We start from the raw sequence: 21740 nt of genomic DNA, 5'->3' as shown, positions 1-21740 counted from the left end.
CAAAAAATATGCCTGTGTTTTAGTCTTTTTATTCAGATTCAAGATAGCCAGCATCTTTATCTTCAAGCTTAATCAAGGAATGTGACACAACTATAAAATCTAGGACACATAACAAAAAAAAACCGAGTTAAGGATATGTATGTCAGAGGAGCACATTAGAGATTCACAAACACTCATACAACCCAGTTAATAACACAAGCGTTCATGAAACACAAAGTATTAAAGCATTCCTCACACCCGAGTATACATTGCACCTTTAAACAGACAACGATCATGCTAGTGAGTCAGCACCGACATACACAGTTTGCAACATTGACTCTTTAGTTTCAGTTAAAAGAATACCCAGCGGTTTTAAAGACACTTAACAAATGCTTTCATTTAAAGTGGCCCTTTCAGGTTTTTGTTTTTTTTCCTAAACGAACGCCATATTTCCCAGAAAGCCCTCTGCTTTCTGTCAGATTTGACTAATTGTCCTCCTCCAGCGTTGTTCTGTATGCATTAAGTTTGAAGAGGAGGGTGCAGCAGCCCTTGATAGCAGCCCATAATCGTTCTGAACAAGCAAAATGAACAAGTAAAATGCTTTTTGTGCCTTAAAGGCCCCGGAAACATATTTCCTCAATCAGCCTCTTACTGTGAGTGATGGGGTCCCACGTGAACACACTATGTTCTGCCAAACTTGGGTCACTTCCAGTTATATTAACTCTCTGTATTTCTTTTCTTTGCGCTCTTTGCACTGGTTTGAAATGGGTGGGGCTTGGTTTGAATAATGTGATGTCACATACGTCCATGCACCAATCAAGATTTAGGAACACAGTCCTGATTAGTTGAGTTTTTTTTTAAAGCTAAACTTGTAATAAATAATACCTATAGATGATTGTTTTCAACCTTTAGTCAGAAGTGTTTAATGTTGCAGAGAAGTGCTAAAAGTGTTTTTAGGGGCTTTAAAGCAACCTATCTTAATATATTGGCTGGAATGTGTATTGCATTCACCCATGTGCACGTTTCCTCATGCACAGAGTGCAGATAAAGCCACACATGAAAACCATAGCATTAAAAGTGGTCAAAACCTCCACAGGGAACCTTAAAGAAAATGATTGTAGCATCTCAGGACTATCACCAAGATCATTCATTTAAAATGCTAAACATGCTTGATTTCAAATTGATTGCCCCAGACATTAAAAGAAAATCCCACTGTACCAAACTAGTGCAAACGTTTAGCTTAAAAGCCCCACATGCCGGATATAATCTGAGCCTTAAGAACCCATGACGGCCCTCTCCTTTACCTATGGGGCTCCAGGCAGGGTGTCAACACTGGATCGTCCCTCCTGCACAAGCCTCACACTCCAGCGCCGCCGTGCGATAAGCCTTCCACACCACCGGGTCCTGCAGACACACCGTGCCACCGCCTCGCGTCTCCTCCGCCTTGTTCCGGTTTATGTCTCCCACGCACACCCAGCCTCCCCCGGCCCCGGCCTCCTTGGGGCTGACGGCCCACTTGGAGTGGTCCTGGCTGGCCTTGAAGGTGAACGTCTGCCCCGGGTTGATGAGCGTGATGTCCAGGACCTTCCAGCCCAGCGAGCAGTCGGAGGGGAGGATGCCCGTGGAGCGAATCCAGAACTGGACCAGGAGGTCTGACCGGAGGCTGGGGGCCACCCAGGAGTGGTACAGGTCTGGTGAGGCAGAGAGGGGAGATGGATGGGAACATGTTTTTATTATCTCTGTCTGTAAATTGTCTGCATTCTAGTAAAGTACAGAGGGTGAATAATTATTACAATTTGGCCTATTTATACCTGCAAAGAAACTTAAGGTGAGGCTGCAACAAGAAAATACTTTTTTATTGCTCCAAAATCGTACCTTGGTCAAAAGAAGACCCTTTGGCAAAGCTGATGAACTTGGTGCCTTCCTTTGAGGTCAGAGTCACGCTGCGGTTGGATACAGGTTTCATACGTGGAAAGATGTGACCAGACGGGTGTTTTTTCCCACAGACAGCAGCCAGTGCGGGCACCAGGGACGCCAAGGACTCGGGGACGTCGCAGTCGTACACATTAGGCTGATTGATCTGAAGCTGCTCTCCTGTTGGACAAAAACTAATTCGATTTAAGGCAAACGCTGCTCCCGGCGCCCCAGGATCACTGTATGGGTTCAGTATAGTAAATGAGCAGCGCTGTCTTGCTGACATTGGTGCGGAGGCGTATCAATAACTTGCACTGCAACAGATAAGGATAATATAACTATAGATACAGTGAAAGCATTTTACTCTTTACTGTAATGAGAAAAATCCATGTATGTATGTATCATTGGCGTTATTTTGTTGCATGTTATTTTTCTTTATGTACGTATACAATATGTAAATTGTTCCTTTATTGGCCTGTATCAAACAAACTATAAAATAGTACACAACTGCTACACATACAACACCATACACTTAACTCTGATTCTAACACAAACACATTATGCACTTCAGCTTACTGTCTCTCAAGGAGCTCCATTGGGACTGCAACTGACAATTACTTTCATTATTGATTAACCACTCCATTCCTTTCTGCTTAACTGATTCACCACTTAGTCTACAACATGTCAGTAAATGGTGAAAAATGACCATCACAACATCTCGTAGTCCAAGGTGACGTCTTAAAACTTTAAAAATTACTTTTCATCTAGCGACACCATGGTTTGACATTTTAGTTTTGTAGTGAAATATCTTTCCAACTATTGTCCCCTTTAGGATTATCTGTAATAATGTCGGTGATCCATCGACTTTTCATCTCGCACCATCATGAGGTCACATTTTCAATGGATTCAATACTTTGGTTTGATACCAAACATCTGCAAAACTGATGACAATCCCATCAGCCTCAGTCGTACTTCGTCTTGATTACATTAACATTAATTAGCCAATGTTAGCATGCTAACACGCTAAGCTAAGATGGCGAACATGGTAAATATTCTAACTGCTAAACGTCAGCACGTTAGCATCGTCACTGTGAGCATGTCAGCGTGCTGACGCAGCGTTAAGCCAAACTTAAGCCTCACAGAAGCGTGTCTTAAGACTCTTGTTGCCTCGTAAATGACTTTTAATCAAACATTAAAATAGTTTAAGTTTATATCAAATGACTGATCCATTAATCGGCTTTCTGTTTCAGCAATAACTCCATGCATGAAACATCAATAGTTGAGTTAATTTAAACATAAACAAGCATATATTTCTGACAAAATACTAGTCTCCACAAATTGAATAACCGAGGTTATTTATGAACTCGTTAAAAAAGTGTCCAATCTCAGTTTCCTCTCATTAATGTGCACTTTCAAGGTGCCCTAAAATGAAACACGACACCTTCCTGTGCTTGACATTGCTGGGTGTCCTCGTTAGCCCGGACACACGCCTCACTCTGAGCATCCCAGAGACTCACGGGAGAGCCTCTGATGGAGCGAACGCATGCTGCAGTGTGAAGGCCAGTATCTCTATGGTAACACGCCTCAATCGAATAACATTACCCCAGGCACTGCCATAGCAACTGGGCGAACTTCTGAGTCAGTCAGCCCGGTGACATGGTGATGACACCTATTTATGCTGATTATCTGGGATCTGCATGATCTTGTTGTAGTCGTGTCAAAACCTGACAGGATTATGAAGTACTGGGGGGACGAGACAATAACGACCGAAGAAATCCCTTTCAAGATGAGACAGGATGACAATTATTGATGGTTTCAGCCTTAGAAACAGCATTTACACCTTAATGGGAAAGTAAGACTCACCTGAAACGTGCTGAAACCTGTTTTCACTAAGCAGCTCTTTAAGGCAGAGTAACATCAGGGAAACTCTTATACATGTAATACGTGTCATTATAGGTTTAATAGACTTTGTCTTCCCTGAAGAAGCGCCATTACATTGTCATCCGTGTATTTTTATAACAGCTCTGTGCTGTACAGCCTCACTGCAGGACTCCAGTCTTACCGATGGTCTGGAAGCGGTCGAGCGGGTACGTAACGCAGATAAAGTTTTGCCCGTTGATCACACCGCTGCTGGGGTAGTAATACTGTCCTGCCTGACGTACAGGAGGGAAGTGAGGCGTGCTGTGGACCAACCAGAAGCCCTGATTTTTATCCAGCAGGACAACACCTGAGGAAACAGAGATATGAAGATTGTCAGCAACAAGCATCAAGGTTTCCCCTCCAGATGGCTAGAGTCAAAACTAAATCAACTGTGCTCATTTATCTTGTTGATCTCTAAACAGAGGAGCTCCATATTCAGGTGACAATTCTTCATCAGTACCAGCTCATCCCTGTCACGTTGTCATTTTATACATGCTATGATAAAAAATATCATTTACTTTTGGATACTTTCAGTTCGTAATTAGTTTGGCCTTAAACGTGATTTGTGCTGTTTTAAAATCAACCAAGTCTCTGAATTTCAGTAGCTTTGTTTTGGTATTTTTGGCGACTCTTCTGGGTCTCTTTTACGTAAATAGGATTAACATTTGTTTTATATGTATTTCCATGTGTGGATATATGGAATACAAGGTGTATAATGAAGCTTGATTTATGAAATATTTAGTTTCATACAGTGTTGCAATAGACTTTGCCATTTTTGATTTTACACAATTTATACAAACTTGCACATATCTGCTGATTTTGAGTACAAAGCCAAATCTCTGGAAGCCTATCTGGGCTATGCAGGAATTGGAGCTGGACTGCTGTTGTGTTCACCTTTTGTGTGCCCGCCCTTGCTGTTGCCAACCCATCCATTACCAACGTCCTCAGCTGGCCTCTGGTCATTGTAAAGGATGTACGCTACCTCTGTGTCCTGTGAAGAGGAGAGAGGTTCACTGAAATTAAAAACAGTGTTCTTGGGCACATACCGAACACAAGAAACACACACACACACACACACACACTTTAATTGAAAAACACAGTTAAGTTGATGTGTACAATCATAAATGTTTTGTGTGAACCTGCTGCTGAAACAACTATATTATCGTACCCACAGCTGTTCAGAGACAGTCAACAAGTAACTTTCAGTTCCCATTTCTTAATCTGATAAAATATGTCAAGTTGTCATAGCAGACGTTTTTTTTAAAAAGGCTTACCGCTGCATTTAATAAGTCTTTTTATAAAATGAGAAGTCTGTAGTGAAACAGCAGAAGCAGGCAAAACCAAATAAAATCAGCTGATGTCTGGAAGATAGTGTGGACATTAAAGAAAAGGGCAAATAAATGTAATATTAATGCAGCAGGAAGATTTACAACCACTATGGCAAAAGCTAATGAGGATTCAGATAGATAATCTGTATTTTTTAAGGATATCATTTGCAATTTAGGGACCTGTCAAATAAAAAGTGAAGTCCGGTCTGTCATAAAAAGAAAATTATGACTTTGATATGGCCATTTCGCATGAATCATGCATGTATTTGAAACGTGAATAATAAGGAAATGAAAATTATAATAACTCTGTATCACATGTAGAAGGACGCTGACTTCCACCTGGGTGATTTCCTGAGCTCACTACGTTTAGTTTCAGTATTTGTTCCACTTTTGTTACAGATGAAGAAGACACCTGGTGGGAACACACCTGTCCTTGTGAGTACAGTTGTCCGACTGTTCTGCCCAGAGCCCCCGTGGTGTCGTTCACTGTCTCCTTCCCTTTAGTCCATCCTTCACTCCCCCTTTCCAGCAGTAAATACATCTCACCCTGATGGGGAGATTTTTCATGTTCTTTAGGCAGCTTGTACACGTAGAACCTAACACAGAGAATGAGGCAGTGAGTGCATCTGAGGAAGACATTTGGAAAGCTGTAAATGAGCTTCACACGACACTGGTTTGCAAAGTATTGTTTCAACTTCCTACAAGGCTTTCTTAAGTCACCTAACAGGGCTAAAAATAAACAAAGCATGAAGTGTATTTATAAAAGATGGCTTTGTCCAGGACTACTGTCAATGAATTACCAATCAACAGCATCTCCTTGGTCGTTGTAGCAGGTGATTGGTGAGGTATCGCCCCCTAGTGGCACACAGAAGATCAGCAGGGACAGGAACAGAAGCATCTGAGAAGAAGAGACAGACTTATATTAATCATTACATATACATACATGTATATATATATACCTGCCATTTATGCATAAAATTGCTTTAGTGATTAAACAATTCACAATTGTCTCAAAGAGAGGTTACAAAAGTAACAGCAGCTAAATGTAGGCTACTTAAAGTACCAAGTAAAGTAAAAGTACTTATCGTACACAAGGACTCATTTTAGAATAATAAATCTATATCTTATATTTGGATTATAATCATTGATGCAGTCATATGCAATCACCACTTTAATGTTGCAGCTGGTAAAAGCAGAGTAATCTATTACTATTGTATACACCACTGGGAGGCTTAATCTCAAATAATACATCTGGATTTATCTGTTTGTTTGTATTTTGTATTCATAATGTAAAGTAACTAAAGATATATAAATGTAGTGGGGTAAAAAGTACAATATTTCCCCTTCGTTTGAAGTTGCATACAATGGAAATACTCAAAGTACAAATACCTCAAACACGTACTTGAATACAGTACGTTACTTGAGTAAACGCACTTCTACATTTCAACACAGGTTCAGTCAGGAAGGTTATTAGTTAACACAGTTAAAACCGATGCAAATGTAGTGAACGAAAGCTCAAACTGAACTTTAAAGTATAGCTAAATCACAGTACACGTTATAGCCTAAAGTTACACGTAAAAGTAAAACTACACGTTGAGCTTATTGCCAACTGCTTATAACACTAAAGGAAGGTAAAGTCACATGTAAAGCTTCATTTAACCATTTAATACACACCTCTGGCTGAATGCGTGTTTCCTCATTCATGTCCTCAACAGATTATAAACCTGATCTCTGCTTGAAGACGTGTTGTAGTTTCTGTGCAAGTTTCATCTTCATCGACATCCTTGTTTAACTCATTTCTGGGACCACAATAGTAGGATGAGGAAGTGACGTCACGCAACCGATGGCTTCTTCAACAACACTCACAAACGAAGGCGTTTTTACTACGAACGTTTTAAAATGTACGAAACATCGACGGACAAAACAATATGGTTGAACTCTAAGACGTTATATAAGAAGGTTAAACTTAAATGCTCCGTAAACTCTTCGCTCGCGTCTTATCCTTCTTTAAGAGTCCTTGGTTTCAGTCAACTGACCAATGGCGTTACTCGGTGGGCGGGGCTACACAGACAAATATGAATACAAATATATTAATGGCCAAGTATGTAAACACATAACATGGTATCTTTCAATGCACTCAGTGTACTTATACACACATTGAGATAACAGCTAGGAACAAGGACAACAAAGCTGGACAAATTAAGTTAAAGGTTAAGGAATAGACAGCACTATTATTATGTGGACGAGTATCTGGAAAATAGGTACATAAATGTAAAGCGGGCACAGCTAAATTAAAATTAAAATAAATACAAAAATAGACAAATTTAAAAAAAAAATTGAAGCCCTGACTAAGTGATATTAAAAGATAAATAATGTTTTCATTTACCAAGAAGTAGCCTTCTTATAAATGCAACATATATAATATTAAAGTTATGAAATATAAATTGATATGATATGATCTATAGGGGCAGGATAGCTATACTGTATCAATATCTAATACTTTAAAATATTTTATAAATTTAACCATTTTCATCCCCCCTTAAATGAGACATGTTCAGTGTTTTCTACCTTTCGGTAGAAAACACTTGGGTCTTGGGTCTTGGGTGGAAAAGTCTCTGAAAGGATCCAGCTTGGAGAGACAGCAAACCTCTGCAGATAAGTTAGAGTGTGAAGGTTTCACAGACCTAAACACTCCTGAAACCACCACACTAGAAGGAACTCTCAGTCAGCCATCTTAAATTAAGTTAATAATGGCAAACACATGTTGACTTGGTCAATACCATAAAAATGATGCAGTATATTGACCCAACCTTGGTAGGCGGAGGTGTTGAACTCTTACCACCTTAAAAGTGGAACTAGAATCTGGATAGTTGTTGTTTCTTCCTGTTTTAGTGTGGTTTATTTCTCGTTCGATGCTTTTCTTCTTCTCCTCCTCCTCTGTTCCTCTTCTTCGTTTGACATGTTTATCTACCATTTGATCATTTGGAGCTTAGGCCGAGAAAACAGCTGGTTACGTGAGAGAACAATGACTGTCACCAAGAACGGGAAATACATCATGACCTTTAACTTTCATGTGAAGTCTAACCTTTTAGTTAGCTGATATGTTAATCGATCTCCCCTATTTACTTATGATTAAACAAAAATACATTACCTTTAGAGACAATTTTTGTGTGCTTCTAATCACTTACAATTAGCTTTCTCCTTTTAACGTGGAGCTCAACCTGCAGTGTTGATCAAAACATCGCTATCACATATCACATAATTGTGCTCTGTTTGAGGAAGTGACACAGCTTCCTCTCGTCACCTCTAACTTTACTGATGCAGACCGACCAGGACTTCCTCAAAAACTTTTCCTCTGAGCTGAGAGGACGAAACACACATCGGAGGAGCTGGATCATCACATGCATGCAGCATTTAAGCAGTGGTGTATAAAGTACCCAAAAGCCATACTTGAGTAAAAGTAAAGATACCTTACTGGAAAACTACTCCAGTAAAAGTAAAAGTCACCTATTAGAATACTACTTGAGTAAAAGTCTTAAAGTATCTGATATTTATTGTACTTAAGTATCAAAAGTAATTTTCTGATATTAAATGTATTGAAAGTAAAAGTACAAGTAAACGCTGTTAATAAAAAAGCAAAGCGTCAGAATTATGAAGTTTATTCTTTTAATGCTGTGGCCACCAGGACCAAGGACATGGAGCTGTGTTGAAAATAATTGGGTTGGCTGTGATTCATCCAGGAGCAACAATGTTCAACATAATATATTGTACATAAGTATACTTTTGCATCTACTATGAACTTATCATCATAATTCTCCGAAAAGCAATATGACACTATGAAGGAGTTGTAACAGTGCGTTTATAAGTATGCTCATTCCGACTAGAGGATGTAGAGGGCAAATGCATAATATTGTAAAAAATATCCACTTGATGCATCAGGTCAGTGTTTTGAGAAAGGACACCTTGTAAACTCCGATGGGCCTGATTTGAACACAAAGGTTTTGCTCAAACTGAATCTGCAATTGGGCGAAATGACTCAAATATCAAAACATGATCAATACTAAAGCAGCAACCCAGTCATTACTTGAAACTGAAAAATGTCCTGTTCATCTTCAAAAGAAGTTGGTTTTCAAAATTGCGAGAATTCAGTCTCGCTCTTCTTGGGCTGAAGACTAGTCCTGCGACGCTAAACAGCCTTTCACAGGCCGCTGAGGCAGGTAGAGGTGTGTTCAGCTTCACACACAGCTTGCGCACAGCTGGGAAGGATTTCCCTAATGCTAACCCTAATGCTAACCCTAATGCTAACACTAATGCTAACCCTAATGCTAACACTAATGCTGCGCTCTCGCGGCTCCTGTCAATCCTATGGTGTGGTGGCTAGCTAACGTTAGCCAACTAGTGCTGCACAACTGTCAACACTTCCTCAGCTCACTAACTCGCTAGCGATCCACGGGTGTTGGTCTTCGTCACCACCGTAGTTTGTTGCGGGAGTAGCAGGTGCTTCCATTTCTGCTTCCATCACGAAATCAGTCGTCGCAGAGTGGAATTCTACTCATGTAGTCGCTCGCTAGCTATAGCATATAGCATCCTGGGCATCACTGGGAATCTAAACACCGCGGCTTTGAGAGCACTTGTTTACAATTGCGCATTAACCAATGATTTAACCTGCAAGCTAGGACCACTGATTCACCAAACCTGCTTGCTTGCAGTCTGTGTTCCACCACAGTCCCCGACGTTGGTCTCATGACTCATTTTGTTTCTAAAGATAGATTTGATTTTGTAGCGAGTAACGAAGGTTTCAGGGGAAATGTATCGGAGTCAAAGTATCAGTTTTCTTTGCAAAATGTAGTGAAGTAAAAGTAAAAGTAAACAGAAATATAAATAGTAAAGTAAAGTACAGATATCCAAATAAAACGACTTAAGTACAGTAACGAAGTATTTCTACTTCGTTACTGTACACCACTGCATTTAAGTACATCAGGACTTTAAAAAACAAGCTGAGTAACTGTTCTGATAGCAGCAAATACTGTAAAGCGGTGTTACTGACGGTGAACTTCACAGTTAATACTATATTTATGAGTCAAACTGTCTTTGATTGAGTCCTCTAATAAATAGTAATACTCCATAAAAACACATTAAATGTGTAAATCTCCTCTTTGCCTTTGGAACGATGTAACCTTCAATAAAAATGACAAAACTGAGGAAGTCCATTCATTCTGTGGAAAAAGGAACGCCTTTATCTTTGCTGCATGAATGGAACAATACCACCTTGTGTCTATCTATATGAATGTTTTGATTCATGTTTTAAAGATTAGACACCATCCCAAGTTTGTGGGAATGTGACTTGTGAGCAAGGGAATGACGATTACTGATAAACACAAACAAAAGAATAGGTTTTACACATCCTCGTTAGTGTCTCTGCTAAAATGTTTGCGATTACAGGCTTGTGTGTTTGATAGGTAAAAATAATCATAATGAGGGGATCATTAGAGCGTGTTAAATCGGTTTCTCTCCTCACAACATCGGAGAAAAATTGAATAAATGGATAGAATGCAAACGGCTCAGATAAACATTTTGTTTATTTTCTGGAGGAGAATCATCCATTTACAGTCAAGCACTGTGTGGCCTTGGAGCTATTATCTCCTGAACACCATCCCTGGTGTGTTTAATGTCTGCTGTACAAACAAGGAGAAACAATAGAGATCAGTAGACTGCCTCCTCCACATTAACGGGAACATGCACAAAATCATTCAAGCACTCGTCACATACACTCAATAAAATACATTTTGCGACATAAGAAAGCATATCTGCTGATCCTATTTACTAGGAAAGAAAAGACTAACTGGCCGTAAACTTAACAATCTCATCGTTAAGATCTCTTAAGTTGCATTAAAAGCTCTGTTGCTCAAACATTACTGTTTTTTGCACTGACCAACGCTATCAAGAGGGATACAAATCCCCTGAAACAAAGCATCATCGGGGTCAATGACAAAAAAACAACTTGTTTTAACAGAAAATAGGCTAAAAACGCTACAATACTGCTCCCACTGTAGCCCCACGTGGTTTTTTGCTTGTTTTCCATATCAGGTTTGCAGCATGCCCGGTAGCTCAGTCCTCTGCTCGTCCATGCGTCCACCCTGGACCCTCAGGAGCAGGGAGAAGAAGTCCTCATCGTCCATGGGACCAGGAGCCCTGCTGCGCTGATCCTCCAGTCTGCCCTGGGCCTGCAGGTGGAAGGTAAGTGAGGAAATGAATGCCTGACATGATGCATTTCATGCAAACAACAAGTCCTAGTGTCATGGTAAAACCTTTAATCAGACTAGTTGTGATTGCTTACTTGTGTCGTGAGAATCATATTGTACAGATCTTCTTTGGGCACGGGGACGGGTACTGGTGCAGGCGCGGGCCTTTTCACGAAAGAGAGCTGCTTGATGCTGCCTCTGAAACCTCTGGATTTTGGTTTCGGCGGACGAGACTTTTCGAGCTGCGCCCTCTGGTCATCCAGGCGGCGAGCCTGAGCGGTGGCCACCAGCTCGAAAAACTCCTCTTTCTGCAGTGAAGTCATGGAGGAAAACACGACTGTGGAGAATTGAGACAAAAGAGCTTTGATGGTCAGATGGAAGGTGACCTTAAGTGGTCTGTGGTCGCGGAGAGAAGTGGAAACATGCCGTTCTAAAACACTCTTGAGTCACCGAGTGCGGGAGCTTTCATGCAGTCTCAGCTTGATCAACATGAGTCAGCATCATTACATGGAAACAAATGCAACAGCTGCAGCAGTTTCATCACTTTCACACGGACAACAAAGTAGAGCTTCTCAAATAGTCCCCCACCTCTGTTGGCCGGCTTGGAGGCGTTGGGCTCAGAGTAGCACCTCCTCCTCCTCATCCCACCCTCCAGCCGGAAGGAGCAGCGCTGGTCATTGAGCCGTCTCCCCTCCGTAAGGGTGCAGAGCAGCTCGTACAGGGCGTCCGGGAAGTCAGGAGTTAACCGGTGAGCCTGAGAAAAAACGCGGGGAGGTGGTAGAAAAAAAGAAGAAGAAAAAGAAAAAAGAGTGAGTGAGTGAGGGAGGAAAGGTTTTGTCAGTGAGTGGTACGGAATGTTTGTTGGCACAGCAGAAGAATTCACCTGACTCCTACGTACTCCCACATGCTCTAAAACCTACCTGTTGTTTTTCCACCACGAGATAGTTTCTCTCGTAGATTACATGTGCAAGCAGTAATCTCAGGGCATATGCCAAAGCTAAAGCTAAATAACAACAGTCCACAAACCTTTTTTGGATCCTCTTCTTGGTTTTCTGTCCCTTCAGGTTGTTGCTCAGAGGAATTTAACCTCTTAATGTCCACTTGAGGGTCTTTTTGTGTCGCCTTTTCATCCTCTGTGTCACCGGCTTTCTCAGGTTTCCTATTAATCCTCATCATCTCATGTGTCTGCCCTCCACTCTCACCACCACCTCTGTTCTGTCCGTCCTTCTCTTCAGTCACAACAACCTCCCCCGTCTGGTCGTGCTCTGCGTTGGTTCGTTGCTTCTCCGCTCCTTCCTGCTCTTCAAAACACATTTCTTTTCTCGCCACATCGTCTCCGCTCTTGTCCTCTCCTGTGTGTTCCGCTTCCTTTTTCAGAGCCGTCTCTGCGCCGCAGCTCTGCACGGCGACAAGTGAACTGCTCGCTGGCCCCCGTTCGGCGACGCTCTCTGCCATGTCTCCCTCCTCGGTGATGACGAGACGCTCCAGCAGCCCCTCCTCAGCCATTTCAACTTTGATCTCTGTGCGGGTCTGGTAATCCCCCTGTCAGCCTCTGACAAGAAGCCACACAGAAACAGGGTTTAGGTCAAAGACTTGGCAGCACCCCATTGTTAATACTCAAAACATTACATTTCTCAACCCTGAAGTTACTCGGAATAGACATGAAAACTGCTAAAGAGCAGCTGTGGGGGGTTTTTCTCTCTTGCAAAGAAATGTATGAGAAACCAGTTTGGCAGGCTCGAACATGTTTCAGCCAGGAAATCCAAAAGTAAATCATATATTCCTCTTTGACTTACTGCGTGACAACAAAGGTGTGTGACAGCATGTTCGGAGATGACAACCTCTTGTCGCTGATTGATTTCTGTTGTATATTCTGCCTAAAGTTTCACCGTGATTCGTGTTGTTTTGCCACACAGGTTGCCTTGTATACTATACAGAAGAAAAAAGTAAATTCGTTCTTACCTTTATTTCCTAAACTTTGTCTCTTCAAAGCATCATCCCTCGAAGTCACCACAGACGGAGCACAGCATTTTTGGCTTGTCACTTGTCTTGATAATCTCTTTATAAAGAAGAAGAAGAAGAAGAAAAGCAGCAATGAAGAGTTTCAGGTGTTGACGTGAGAAGCTCTCGCCCTTTCTGTCTGCCTTGCTACCTTCTCTCACTCCTCTCTTCTCTTCCTGTTCCTCTTACCACAGCCCACCCTTATTTATGCGGCCCGCATCTGACAAGCCATGCTATTGTGACATATGACTGTTAAAAAAGCAGAAGGAACCCTCATGGTGCACTTTGGTTAGTCTGCGCATGGTCCAAAGAAAAGGTTTTCGTCTTTTGAGATAAACTTTGTTTTGTTAAAAGCAGCTACTGCTTTAACTGCTGCTCATTTGTTCATTACAGACCCGACTGCAACGTGTTGAAACAGGCGCACAGTACTCTTCCGACACTGATGTGGTTTTGGCACACTTCCTGTTGACTTGCAGCTAAAACGAGAAGTTAAGAGTCAGACAAGTGAGAGAAGCTGTCACGTTATACCAGAGACATTATTAAAAAACAAATTATTATGTCGCTGTTGATGCGTGTAACTAGGATGACAATAGAGCACATAATCACCATTTTAATTAGTTTGATCTTATTCATATTGTTCCATGACACACACTCACAGTTCTACTTTGTGAGAATGCGTTGAGTGCAGATGTTCTGTTGTGGTTACATTTAACCCAGCAGTGCTACTTCACTGTCGGCTGTGCAGCGTGTTGTTGACATGGCTTGTACCTTTTCCTGTCGATCGCTAGGGGATCCCTGCTCTGTGCTCCGATGCCCGTGTGTTGACTGTCTGTGAGCACAGTTTGGGCAGCAGTCGTCGCCACTGTGCGTCGCTGAAGATGTTGCAGCAGCAGCAGCAGCCTCTGACGGGCAACGGGCCCTCCAACGGCCGGGGACTCGGCGTGAGCGGCCACCCCGGGATGCATGCGCTTAACTCGGTTCATCAACCTTCCCAGCATCGGTCCGACGGGGGGGACTCGGGCCTCGAGGGCACAGAAAACGGACATGAAAACCGCAGAGATATTGGTGACATACTGCAGCAGATAATGACCATCACCGACCAAAGTTTGGACGAGGCACAAGCAAAGTTAGTATTAGCTTTGATTTTTTTTTTAATTTGCCTATCGACGCTGCAACGTTGTGTGTTTCCGCTTTGTCGACTAAGACTCGCATTGACAAAAAGTTTCGTGAACCTCAATCTTTTGTTTAGATTATTTAGCTAGTTGCTAACCAATTAGCAACGGGTTGCTAACGAAAACGAAGTGCTTTTGCTCTAACCTGTTCAGACTAATATGTCGTTATGTTAGCCTACGCTGATTGCTTCTCTGTTGTCATTTACTAACACCTAACGTTATATATTTTGGCAGCGGTGGTCTCAAACCTACGTTATCGTTAGCCACAGTTAGCTTGCGTCAACCATGGCTAACTAGCTAAGGCTACAATGAGCAGCTAGCAGGCATTGAGCGCTAATGCAAACGTTAACTATGTAGCTTCCTACACATGTTAACACCCAATTATTTGGGAACCGAATTAAAATGCGACTGAATCTACTGACTGTCATTTACAGACATATTACCAGGGAACGGTTACCCTCTTGGCACTTAGCTTGTCAGAAGCTAGCTAAATTAGCCATGGGAAAGGTAAACGTAGCTGTTGGTTGGCCACTCACTTAATTTCTGTTTTTGTTTTGGTCAATTTGAATATCGACACTCCACCGCATGCTCACAGTTAGCCTGTTGTGCTAATTTTAGCTACAAGTCACGCTCTTTTTCTTTCTGCACAGGAAACATGCCCTCAACTGTCACCGAATGAAACCTGCGTTATTCAGCGTCCTGTGCGAGATCAAGGAAAAAACCGGTAACGTTGCTTTAAGATCAATTTGATGTTGTCGGTGTCAACCATCGTGCATTCAAAATGTGAACCCGCCTTTGCTGCGTTTTTGATGTGCAGTGGGGTTTGTTGCCGCGTTATTAGAATGTGTTGACAGTGTGTCATCAGAAACCAATACAATCATACACACTGCATACCAGGAATATGACTCCGGTTGTCAGTAACTCTATATGTTGCAATGTCAGAACCAAATGTGCAGGGACATGGACGTCTTTATGTTAAACACTATATGGTGTAAAAATAGAGACAAACGACAGCAGCTGGTCAAAGAGACAATGCCTGCAGGGCAATACAATACATGTTACAGGTTGCTTGATGAGAGTACAGTACTGGCAACAGTTTATGTTACAGAAAAATAGAGGGTGGTGAGTAATGCTGCTAGATATGTTCATGTATGATTAAAAGAATTATTTGATTTTATCTTTTGTTGTAAAAGCAAGCAGTTTTTTTTTTTTTTTTTAAAGAAATACTATTTAAAAATCCTGCAAAGACACCGTAGAGGTTGCTTTCAGTCCAGCGAAATTGCATTGCACTCAGCCCCTCCACAGGATGATCTGATGTGGGTAATAGATAACTATTGAGTAGATAGATTACTGTAAACAGGATGTGAGAGTGATGCACATAATGAGGTGATGGCACATTATTACTAAGTAATGACTACCACACTTCCGAACACAGTGCATTGGTGTTTCTATTGGCTGACCCTGTGTACTTATGAGTCAACTCTGACCTACGAGTTGCACCAAAACAAGTAATGCGTGCATGAATTCAGCAGTTGCATAGGCTTCAGTTGATGTGAATGCGAGAAGTATGATACGACTGTACTTTAAAGCAACATTAACACACATTCATACAGTCTGCTGTTGGTTCTTCACCCACAAAAGCCAATTGACATTTGTCTCATCGACAGGCCTGTCAATGAGGAACGCCCAGGAGGACGAGTCCCAGGATCCTCAGCTGGTGCGATTGGATAACATGCTGTTAGCGGAGGGTGTGGCGGGGCCCGAGAAGGGTGGTGGGGCTGCCGCTGCGGTGTCTGCTGCCACCAGCTCGGGGGGGCTGTCACCCGACAGCTCGCTCGAACACTCCGACTACAAAAGCAAGTTGAGCCAGATTCGCGGTATCTACCACACTGAGCTGGAGAAGTATGAGCAGGTACCGTGTCGCAACAGGAGACGAGCGCTGACACTGTCCGTACATGCTTGCTTGTACTAAAGCTGCTCGCCAGAAGCATAATCCAATGGCATGTTGGGTCTAGGGTGCAGTCACATAACTTTTCTTCACTGGGAAATACACTACTGTCTTTATCTTGCTAATCAAAACACACCAGGTATAGGCTCCATACCTCTGTATGACAAGAGGCTTTTTAAGAACATCAGGGTAACACGCTTTCCAACCTACACCAAAGCCTGATTGTGTGCTATTATTCAAAACCCTGTTCACCATATTGTTTTCTTACTTTTAAATTATTCTTTAAATTGTTTAAGTGGCCTGTTGAGCATGTAAGACAAAGCAACCCTTTTACAGGAAAGTTGTATAGAGTTCAGCTGCTTTATGGATATACCACACCTTTAGTAATGATGCTTATGCATGCTACATGCTTACTGACAAGAATAGCAATACTAAGCTGCCAGTTTTCTGAATGTTTTCTCGTGACATTTCATTTTCTTCTCTACTAAAACAAAAAAAAAGAAAAGATTCAGAACAGGCGTTTCTAAATAACATCAAACTAACATGAAATGATACACACAGCTTCATTGCTTTGCACATTTCTGTCCTTCACTATTCGTCATTTCATGTGCCCCCCCCCACCCCCACCCCCACCTAGGCATGCACGGAGTTCACCACCCATGTGATGAACCTGCTGAGGGAGCAGTCGCGCACGCGGCCCGTGACTCCGCGGGAGATTGAGCGCATGGTGGGCATCATCCACCGCAAGTTCAGCACGATCCAGACCCAGCTGAAGCAGAGCACTTGTGAGGCAGTCATGATCCTCAGGTCCCGCTTCCTCGATGCCAGGTAGTGTGTGCGGTTGTTGTTTTTGTTGAAAGGAATAGAACTGGAAATCTTTTGAGTAGGCTTGCACTGTGGCATTGAACAGGTTGCACCTTTCCCCTTTTTGGAGGACAGTAGCTGTAGTCAGCTTGGATTCTCAACAATTATTATGGTTTTAAATAGTAAATGAGTGCAAAAAAATCGAACGTGACAAACGTTTTTGTTGAAATACTAATGCCCCTTTTTCCAATATATTATCATGTCAATTTGTACCTTTTTATTCACATTTAAAGGTAGAATATATTAACTGTTGATTAGCATATTTAACCAACAGTAGCCATTTAAAGCTGTATGTGCGAATGCACAGGAATGGGACCTTTGACCGCATCTTAAAACTAACTATTTTTTATCACAGTTGCTTTTTTCCAATACTTATCACCTGTTTGTGTCTCATCAGGCGCAAAAGGCGCAACTTCAGTAAGCAGGCCACAGAGGGCCTGAATGAGTATTTCTACTCCCACCTGTCCAACCCTTACCCCAGTGAAGAAGCCAAAGAGGATCTCGCCAAACTGTGTGGAATCACCGTCTCTCAGGTAAACCACTCACTGTACTTTTAGCAACCAGCAGCTTTGGGAAGATTGAGGTTTTTTTGTTTTGTTCTGACAACATCTAAGAAGAACATTCAATGTTCCTAAAGCTGTGTTTCATTGAGATTTAAAGTCGGTGAACAAATAAAGTTTTTCTGCTCTCAAGCTTAAAGACACTGCTTTTGCTGTGTATGTGTTGGATTTAATGTTCAGGGTTGATCAATCATTCTCTAGCGTGTTCACTGAGCCTGGTATTGTCTTTTTCGCTGCCAGGTGTGCAACTGGTTTGGCAACAAAAGAATCCGCTACAAGAAAAACATTGGCAAGTTCCAAGAGGAGGCCAACCTTTATGCCATGAAGACGGCCTTGGTGGTCAGACCGGGCGGCGATTCCCCGCACACTCCCAACTCCACAGGTACCAAAAGACGAGCACAGCCACAGTGTGCAACCTGCTCGCCTCGAGGCAGTTCCGCCCTTCTTCTCACTCATTTTAGTCCACGTCCCGGGAACTTGTCAATCATATGGCTGAGCTGGACACAATGCATAACCCGAGGCTGAGGAAAAATGGACAATGCCTGAAGCTGTCGGGCATTGAGGAAGCAACAAAGACAACTTGTAATGCCAGTTTTTGGTGTTTGTCTTTGAACTGCTGCACAATTAAGTTTGCACTGGTTTTTACAGCATTGTTCTTTAGTAACTTACAAGCTACAAACCTCACTTTTCCTGCTATAGCTCAGTTTGCTACTGACTTTGATTAGCTGGCGAGCTAGTGTATGACTCGTAATGTGACAGCTGAGACAGTAAGATGCTGAGACACCGGTCACAAACTGAGGCTTGATATAATGCAGAGCATTTCAATTCCTTTTTTTGTTTTTGCACATTGTTGGTCTTTGTTCCCTATTGAAAGACATCCTGACTCTTCACATTTGAAGGCAATATAATACACAATATAAAATTCCATTATACCCTTAATAGCATGTTCATAGTGCTGCTACAAAATAACTGAAACTGACTCAGGTTGCTCTTGTTTTTGTCTTTCTTAAGGATCTGGGTCCTTCTCTCTGTCCGGGTCAGCTGACCTGTTCCTCGGGGTTCCGCCTGTGAACGGCGAGCAGTCTGCTTACCAAGTTGGAGTGCAGGTACTTTAAACCACTCATGAAGTAGTGACACACATATTTACATGATAAGGATGGCCGGTGACTCAAATTCAGTGCCACGTCGCTATTTTCCGAGCTGCTGCCGCTGTCCTGTTTGTCGTCGAGGCTTTCGTCATGGAGAAGTAGACGTGGTTTCCTCTCTTAACCCGTTGCCCACTTATTTTTGCATTTTTCAAAATTATGTAATTCCTTACCCAGCTCTCAGGTCCTGTCATGTCAACATTTCCAATAAGCACTTGATATGTAACATAACTTTGACAAAGCAACACCAGTCGTGAGGTTTAAAGTGGTGGATTGCCTATCTCAAATGAGTTTTTAGACTTTTGGAACTTATTTTCACACATGAACTGTGATGGTGAATGTGAGATCAATCCAAAACATCTTGAGATTGCGTAGAATAGTTGGCAGTAATGTGACTCATGTGCAGTTGACACAAGTCACAACTTGTTTATCTTTCGATTTCTCAGTCTAACGGGAACTGGCAGGGTCGAAACTCGCCCGGCGCCTCGCCCCACAGCGACCACTCGGAAAAATCTGACTGAAGGCCCCGCCCACTGGCACAGAACGACAGCGACGGAAAGATTGACGACGGAAAAGACCAGAAGAATGATATCACACTTCCCACTTGGCTGCAGTTGTTTTTGTACGTTGTTTGTTTGGTTTGACTATTTTAAATGTAAGTTGTGTTTTTTTGTCTTTTCTCACCGCTCAGCGTGGGTCATTAGTATGTTTAGCTGAATGCACGGATGCTAGTGTGTGTGTGTGTGTGTGTGTGTGTGTGTGTGTGTGTGTGTGTGTGTGTGTGTGTGTGTGTGTGTGTGTGTGTGTGTGTGTGTGTGTGTGTGTGTGTGTGTGTGTGTGTGTGTGTGTGTGTGTGTGTGTGTGTGTGTGTGTGTGTGCAGGTGTGGTTTTATTATCAGGAGGGTTTGTTTTCCACTAATTTTGACATGTTACTGATGTGTGTGTGGTTGGGAGGGGGAGGACGGGCACAGCATTATTATTGTTTTTAGCACACTATATCATTATTATTATTAATATTATTGCTGTTTTATTATTAATGCTACAACTATTTTCATTTTAACAGCTCAGAAAGAGAGAATGCATTCAGTGAATGAGAGGGAAATAGAGAAAAATCCAAAGATTTTGTGCGTTTGTTTCTCTGTTTTGTTAGTTTTTTTGTTTTGTTTTTCTACCGGGCTGATGTGTCCCTGTAAAATGGATGAGGTGTGTGTGTGTGTGTGAGTCCATATCAGTGGTTTGAATGAGCATATCAACAGTGCTGTCTTTTTTCTGTACAGTGAAACACCTGTATTCTCTCTACCTCTTTTACAATAAAGACTCTCTGTATTCACAACTAGATGGTGATCGCTCCAGATTTGTGTAACCGGTCAAAAGGCTTGAAGCGTATAAACGAGCAGTATTGAAGTGTTGGTTCACCATAGTTACACAACTTTACCTCCCAATAGTTTTGGAGTGTTTGCCTGTCCCCCCCCCCCCCCCCCCCCCCCCCCCCCTCAGTACAATGGAGGTGACTGGAATTTGATTTCTGATGCTGGATAAGCCACAGCTCTCGTTGTGAACTGTTTTCTCTGTAAGTACCTTTTATATTGAAGAGGTAAATGATGAAAACTGGACAGCATGTGATTGTATTTGTATTGGTGCAAAGTTGAACTATAAAGTGGGGAAACTGCCCAAAAGACTTTACGGTTTTAGTTATATTATTGACTTTAAATGTGTTGGAGAATTTGCACCACTAAAGCACAACATGTCATCTGGTAGACTGTATGATTGTCTGATCTTCTCACCCTGTTGGATGGAGCGGTTCTGTGTCAAAATGTAGTTTCACCTTTCATTTGAACATGTAGTTAATATGGTGCTGACATGGTGAATATTCCTTAAATCACTTTTTATTTAATTTGTTTATTTAACAAGATAGTGATGCACATAAAGAACCGTGTGTGAGCCCAAGATAGCCAAAAAGGAGAATTTGTTGTCCCTGGCCAGCGCCTTAAATAAGATAAACCGACAAATCAAATGCACACAATATACTAAATATACACAAAGTCATAGCAAGCCTATATTACACATGGCAGTAACTTAAAATTCAAACTGATTGTTTCCTTATGCGTGGAACTGGAAACGTATAATAATACCACTTTTTTTTTCAAGAGTAGATGTGTGTTATCGTGTGGAGTAGCTGCAGGATTCATGTGCTCCAGCTATAATGCAATCGAGGCTGTTAATTAATCGACCTCCTCAAAGGACCCCTGAGGGCCCCCGATGGCTCAGACCACTTGTTCAAAAAGCTGCCACGTGTGCGTCGCCACCGTCTCTCGGCTTTCCCACGGTCGCCTGGCGACATCAAAGGGTTTCCACGAGCAAATGTCGAACAACTGCTGCGCTGCTAAACGGGGCGCCAGCACGAGACAGATGCCCAAAAGGCACGCGTGGTCTATTGTGAGTGACACGGAGGTGTCAATGCAAAGAGGTTAACCTGTTGCACCTTCACCCTGCGGACCGACTAACAAATGCAAAGGCGTGAAGTGTGAACGGCAAGGTGTCAGCACATGCCGCAAGTGAGCGCGGAGTTCAGAAAGAAAGACGGAAAATAACCTCTCAAAAGGGATGTTAGCGAGCAGAACAATACATTATTTTTGGCAAAATAATAGGTAGTCTATAATTGCTCAA

At 42.2% G+C, this 21740-nt stretch overlaps 3 protein-coding genes across 6 annotated transcripts; 1 reads left to right on the top strand and 2 right to left on the bottom strand.

Moving 5' to 3' along the window:
- Positions 1-13: 13 nt before the first annotated feature.
- On the bottom strand, positions 14-7171 carry dnase2 (deoxyribonuclease II, lysosomal). The gene is made up of 7 exons (XM_076081275.1): positions 6816-7171; positions 5942-6039; positions 5569-5737; positions 4708-4804; positions 3956-4120; positions 1855-2073; positions 14-1670 (listed from the first exon to the last, which is right to left on the bottom strand). The coding sequence occupies exons 1-7, from the start codon at positions 6843-6845 to the stop codon at positions 1306-1308; spliced, it is 1143 nt and encodes a 380-aa protein (XP_075937390.1). The 5' UTR covers positions 6846-7171; the 3' UTR covers positions 14-1305.
- Positions 7172-10702: 3531 nt separating this feature from the next.
- Positions 10703-14637, bottom strand: gpsm3 (G protein signaling modulator 3). Of its 4 annotated transcripts, XM_076081105.1 has the most exons (7): positions 14153-14637; positions 13780-13860; positions 13346-13442; positions 12410-12935; positions 11972-12137; positions 11479-11720; positions 10703-11365 (listed from the first exon to the last, which is right to left on the bottom strand). In XM_076081105.1, the coding sequence occupies exons 4-7, from the start codon at positions 12887-12889 to the stop codon at positions 11225-11227; spliced, it is 1029 nt and encodes a 342-aa protein (XP_075937220.1). In that variant the 5' UTR covers positions 12890-12935; positions 13346-13442; positions 13780-13860; positions 14153-14637; the 3' UTR covers positions 10703-11224. The 4 variants fall into 4 exon arrangements, with proteins under 4 accessions (XP_075937220.1, XP_075937221.1, XP_075937218.1 ...); XM_076081106.1 differs by lacking the exon at positions 13780-13860; XM_076081103.1 differs by having other exon boundaries at positions 13346-13860; positions 14153-14636.
- Positions 14188-20409, top strand: pbx2 (pre-B-cell leukemia homeobox 2). The gene is made up of 8 exons (XM_076081102.1): positions 14188-14510; positions 15207-15280; positions 16224-16468; positions 17142-17332; positions 17766-17901; positions 18169-18310; positions 18940-19034; positions 19520-20409. Exons 1-8 carry the CDS (start codon positions 14263-14265, stop codon positions 19592-19594), a joined length of 1206 nt encoding a protein of 401 aa, XP_075937217.1. The 5' UTR covers positions 14188-14262; the 3' UTR covers positions 19595-20409.
- Positions 20410-21740: the final 1331 nt, after the last annotated feature.

The sequence above is a fragment of the Anarhichas minor genome, unplaced genomic scaffold (genome assembly GCF_050575085.1).
Source record: "Anarhichas minor isolate MPS153535 unplaced genomic scaffold, ASM5057508v1 ptg000079l, whole genome shotgun sequence".
In the NCBI taxonomy this organism is placed as follows: Eukaryota; Metazoa; Chordata; class Actinopteri; order Perciformes; family Anarhichadidae; genus Anarhichas; species Anarhichas minor.
This window is presented reverse-complemented; position numbering and strand designations above follow the sequence as displayed.

Excerpts from the sequence above, each read along its gene's own strand:
- dnase2 (XM_076081275.1), bottom strand. The coding sequence starts at position 6,845 with ATGAATGAGGAAACACGCATTCAGCCAGAG. Across the intron at positions 5,738-5,941 it reads CAAGGAGATGCTGTTGATTG|GTTCTACGTGTACAAGCTGC; the intron begins GTAATTCATTGA and ends TCTCTGTGTTAG. Across the intron at positions 2,074-3,955 it reads CGACCGCTTCCAGACCATCG|GAGAGCAGCTTCAGATCAAT; the intron begins GTAAGACTGGAG and ends TTTGTCCAACAG.
- gpsm3 (XM_076081105.1), bottom strand. The coding sequence starts at position 12,889 with ATGGCTGAGGAGGGGCTGCTGGAGCGTCTCGTCATCACCGAGGAGGGA. Across the intron at positions 11,721-11,971 it reads CTCCAAGCCGGCCAACAGAG|TCGTGTTTTCCTCCATGACT; the intron begins GTGGGGGACTAT and ends AATTCTCCACAG. Across the intron at positions 11,366-11,478 it reads ATATGATTCTCACGACACAA|GCCCAGGGCAGACTGGAGGA; the intron begins GTAAGCAATCAC and ends TTCCACCTGCAG.
- pbx2 (XM_076081102.1), top strand. The coding sequence starts at position 14,263 with ATGTTGCAGCAGCAGCAGCAGCCTCTGACGGGCAACGGGCCCTCCAAC. Across the intron at positions 14,511-15,206 it reads TTGGACGAGGCACAAGCAAA|GAAACATGCCCTCAACTGTC; the intron begins GTTAGTATTAGC and ends CTTTCTGCACAG. Across the intron at positions 16,469-17,141 it reads AGCTGGAGAAGTATGAGCAG|GCATGCACGGAGTTCACCAC; the intron begins GTACCGTGTCGC and ends ACCCCCACCTAG.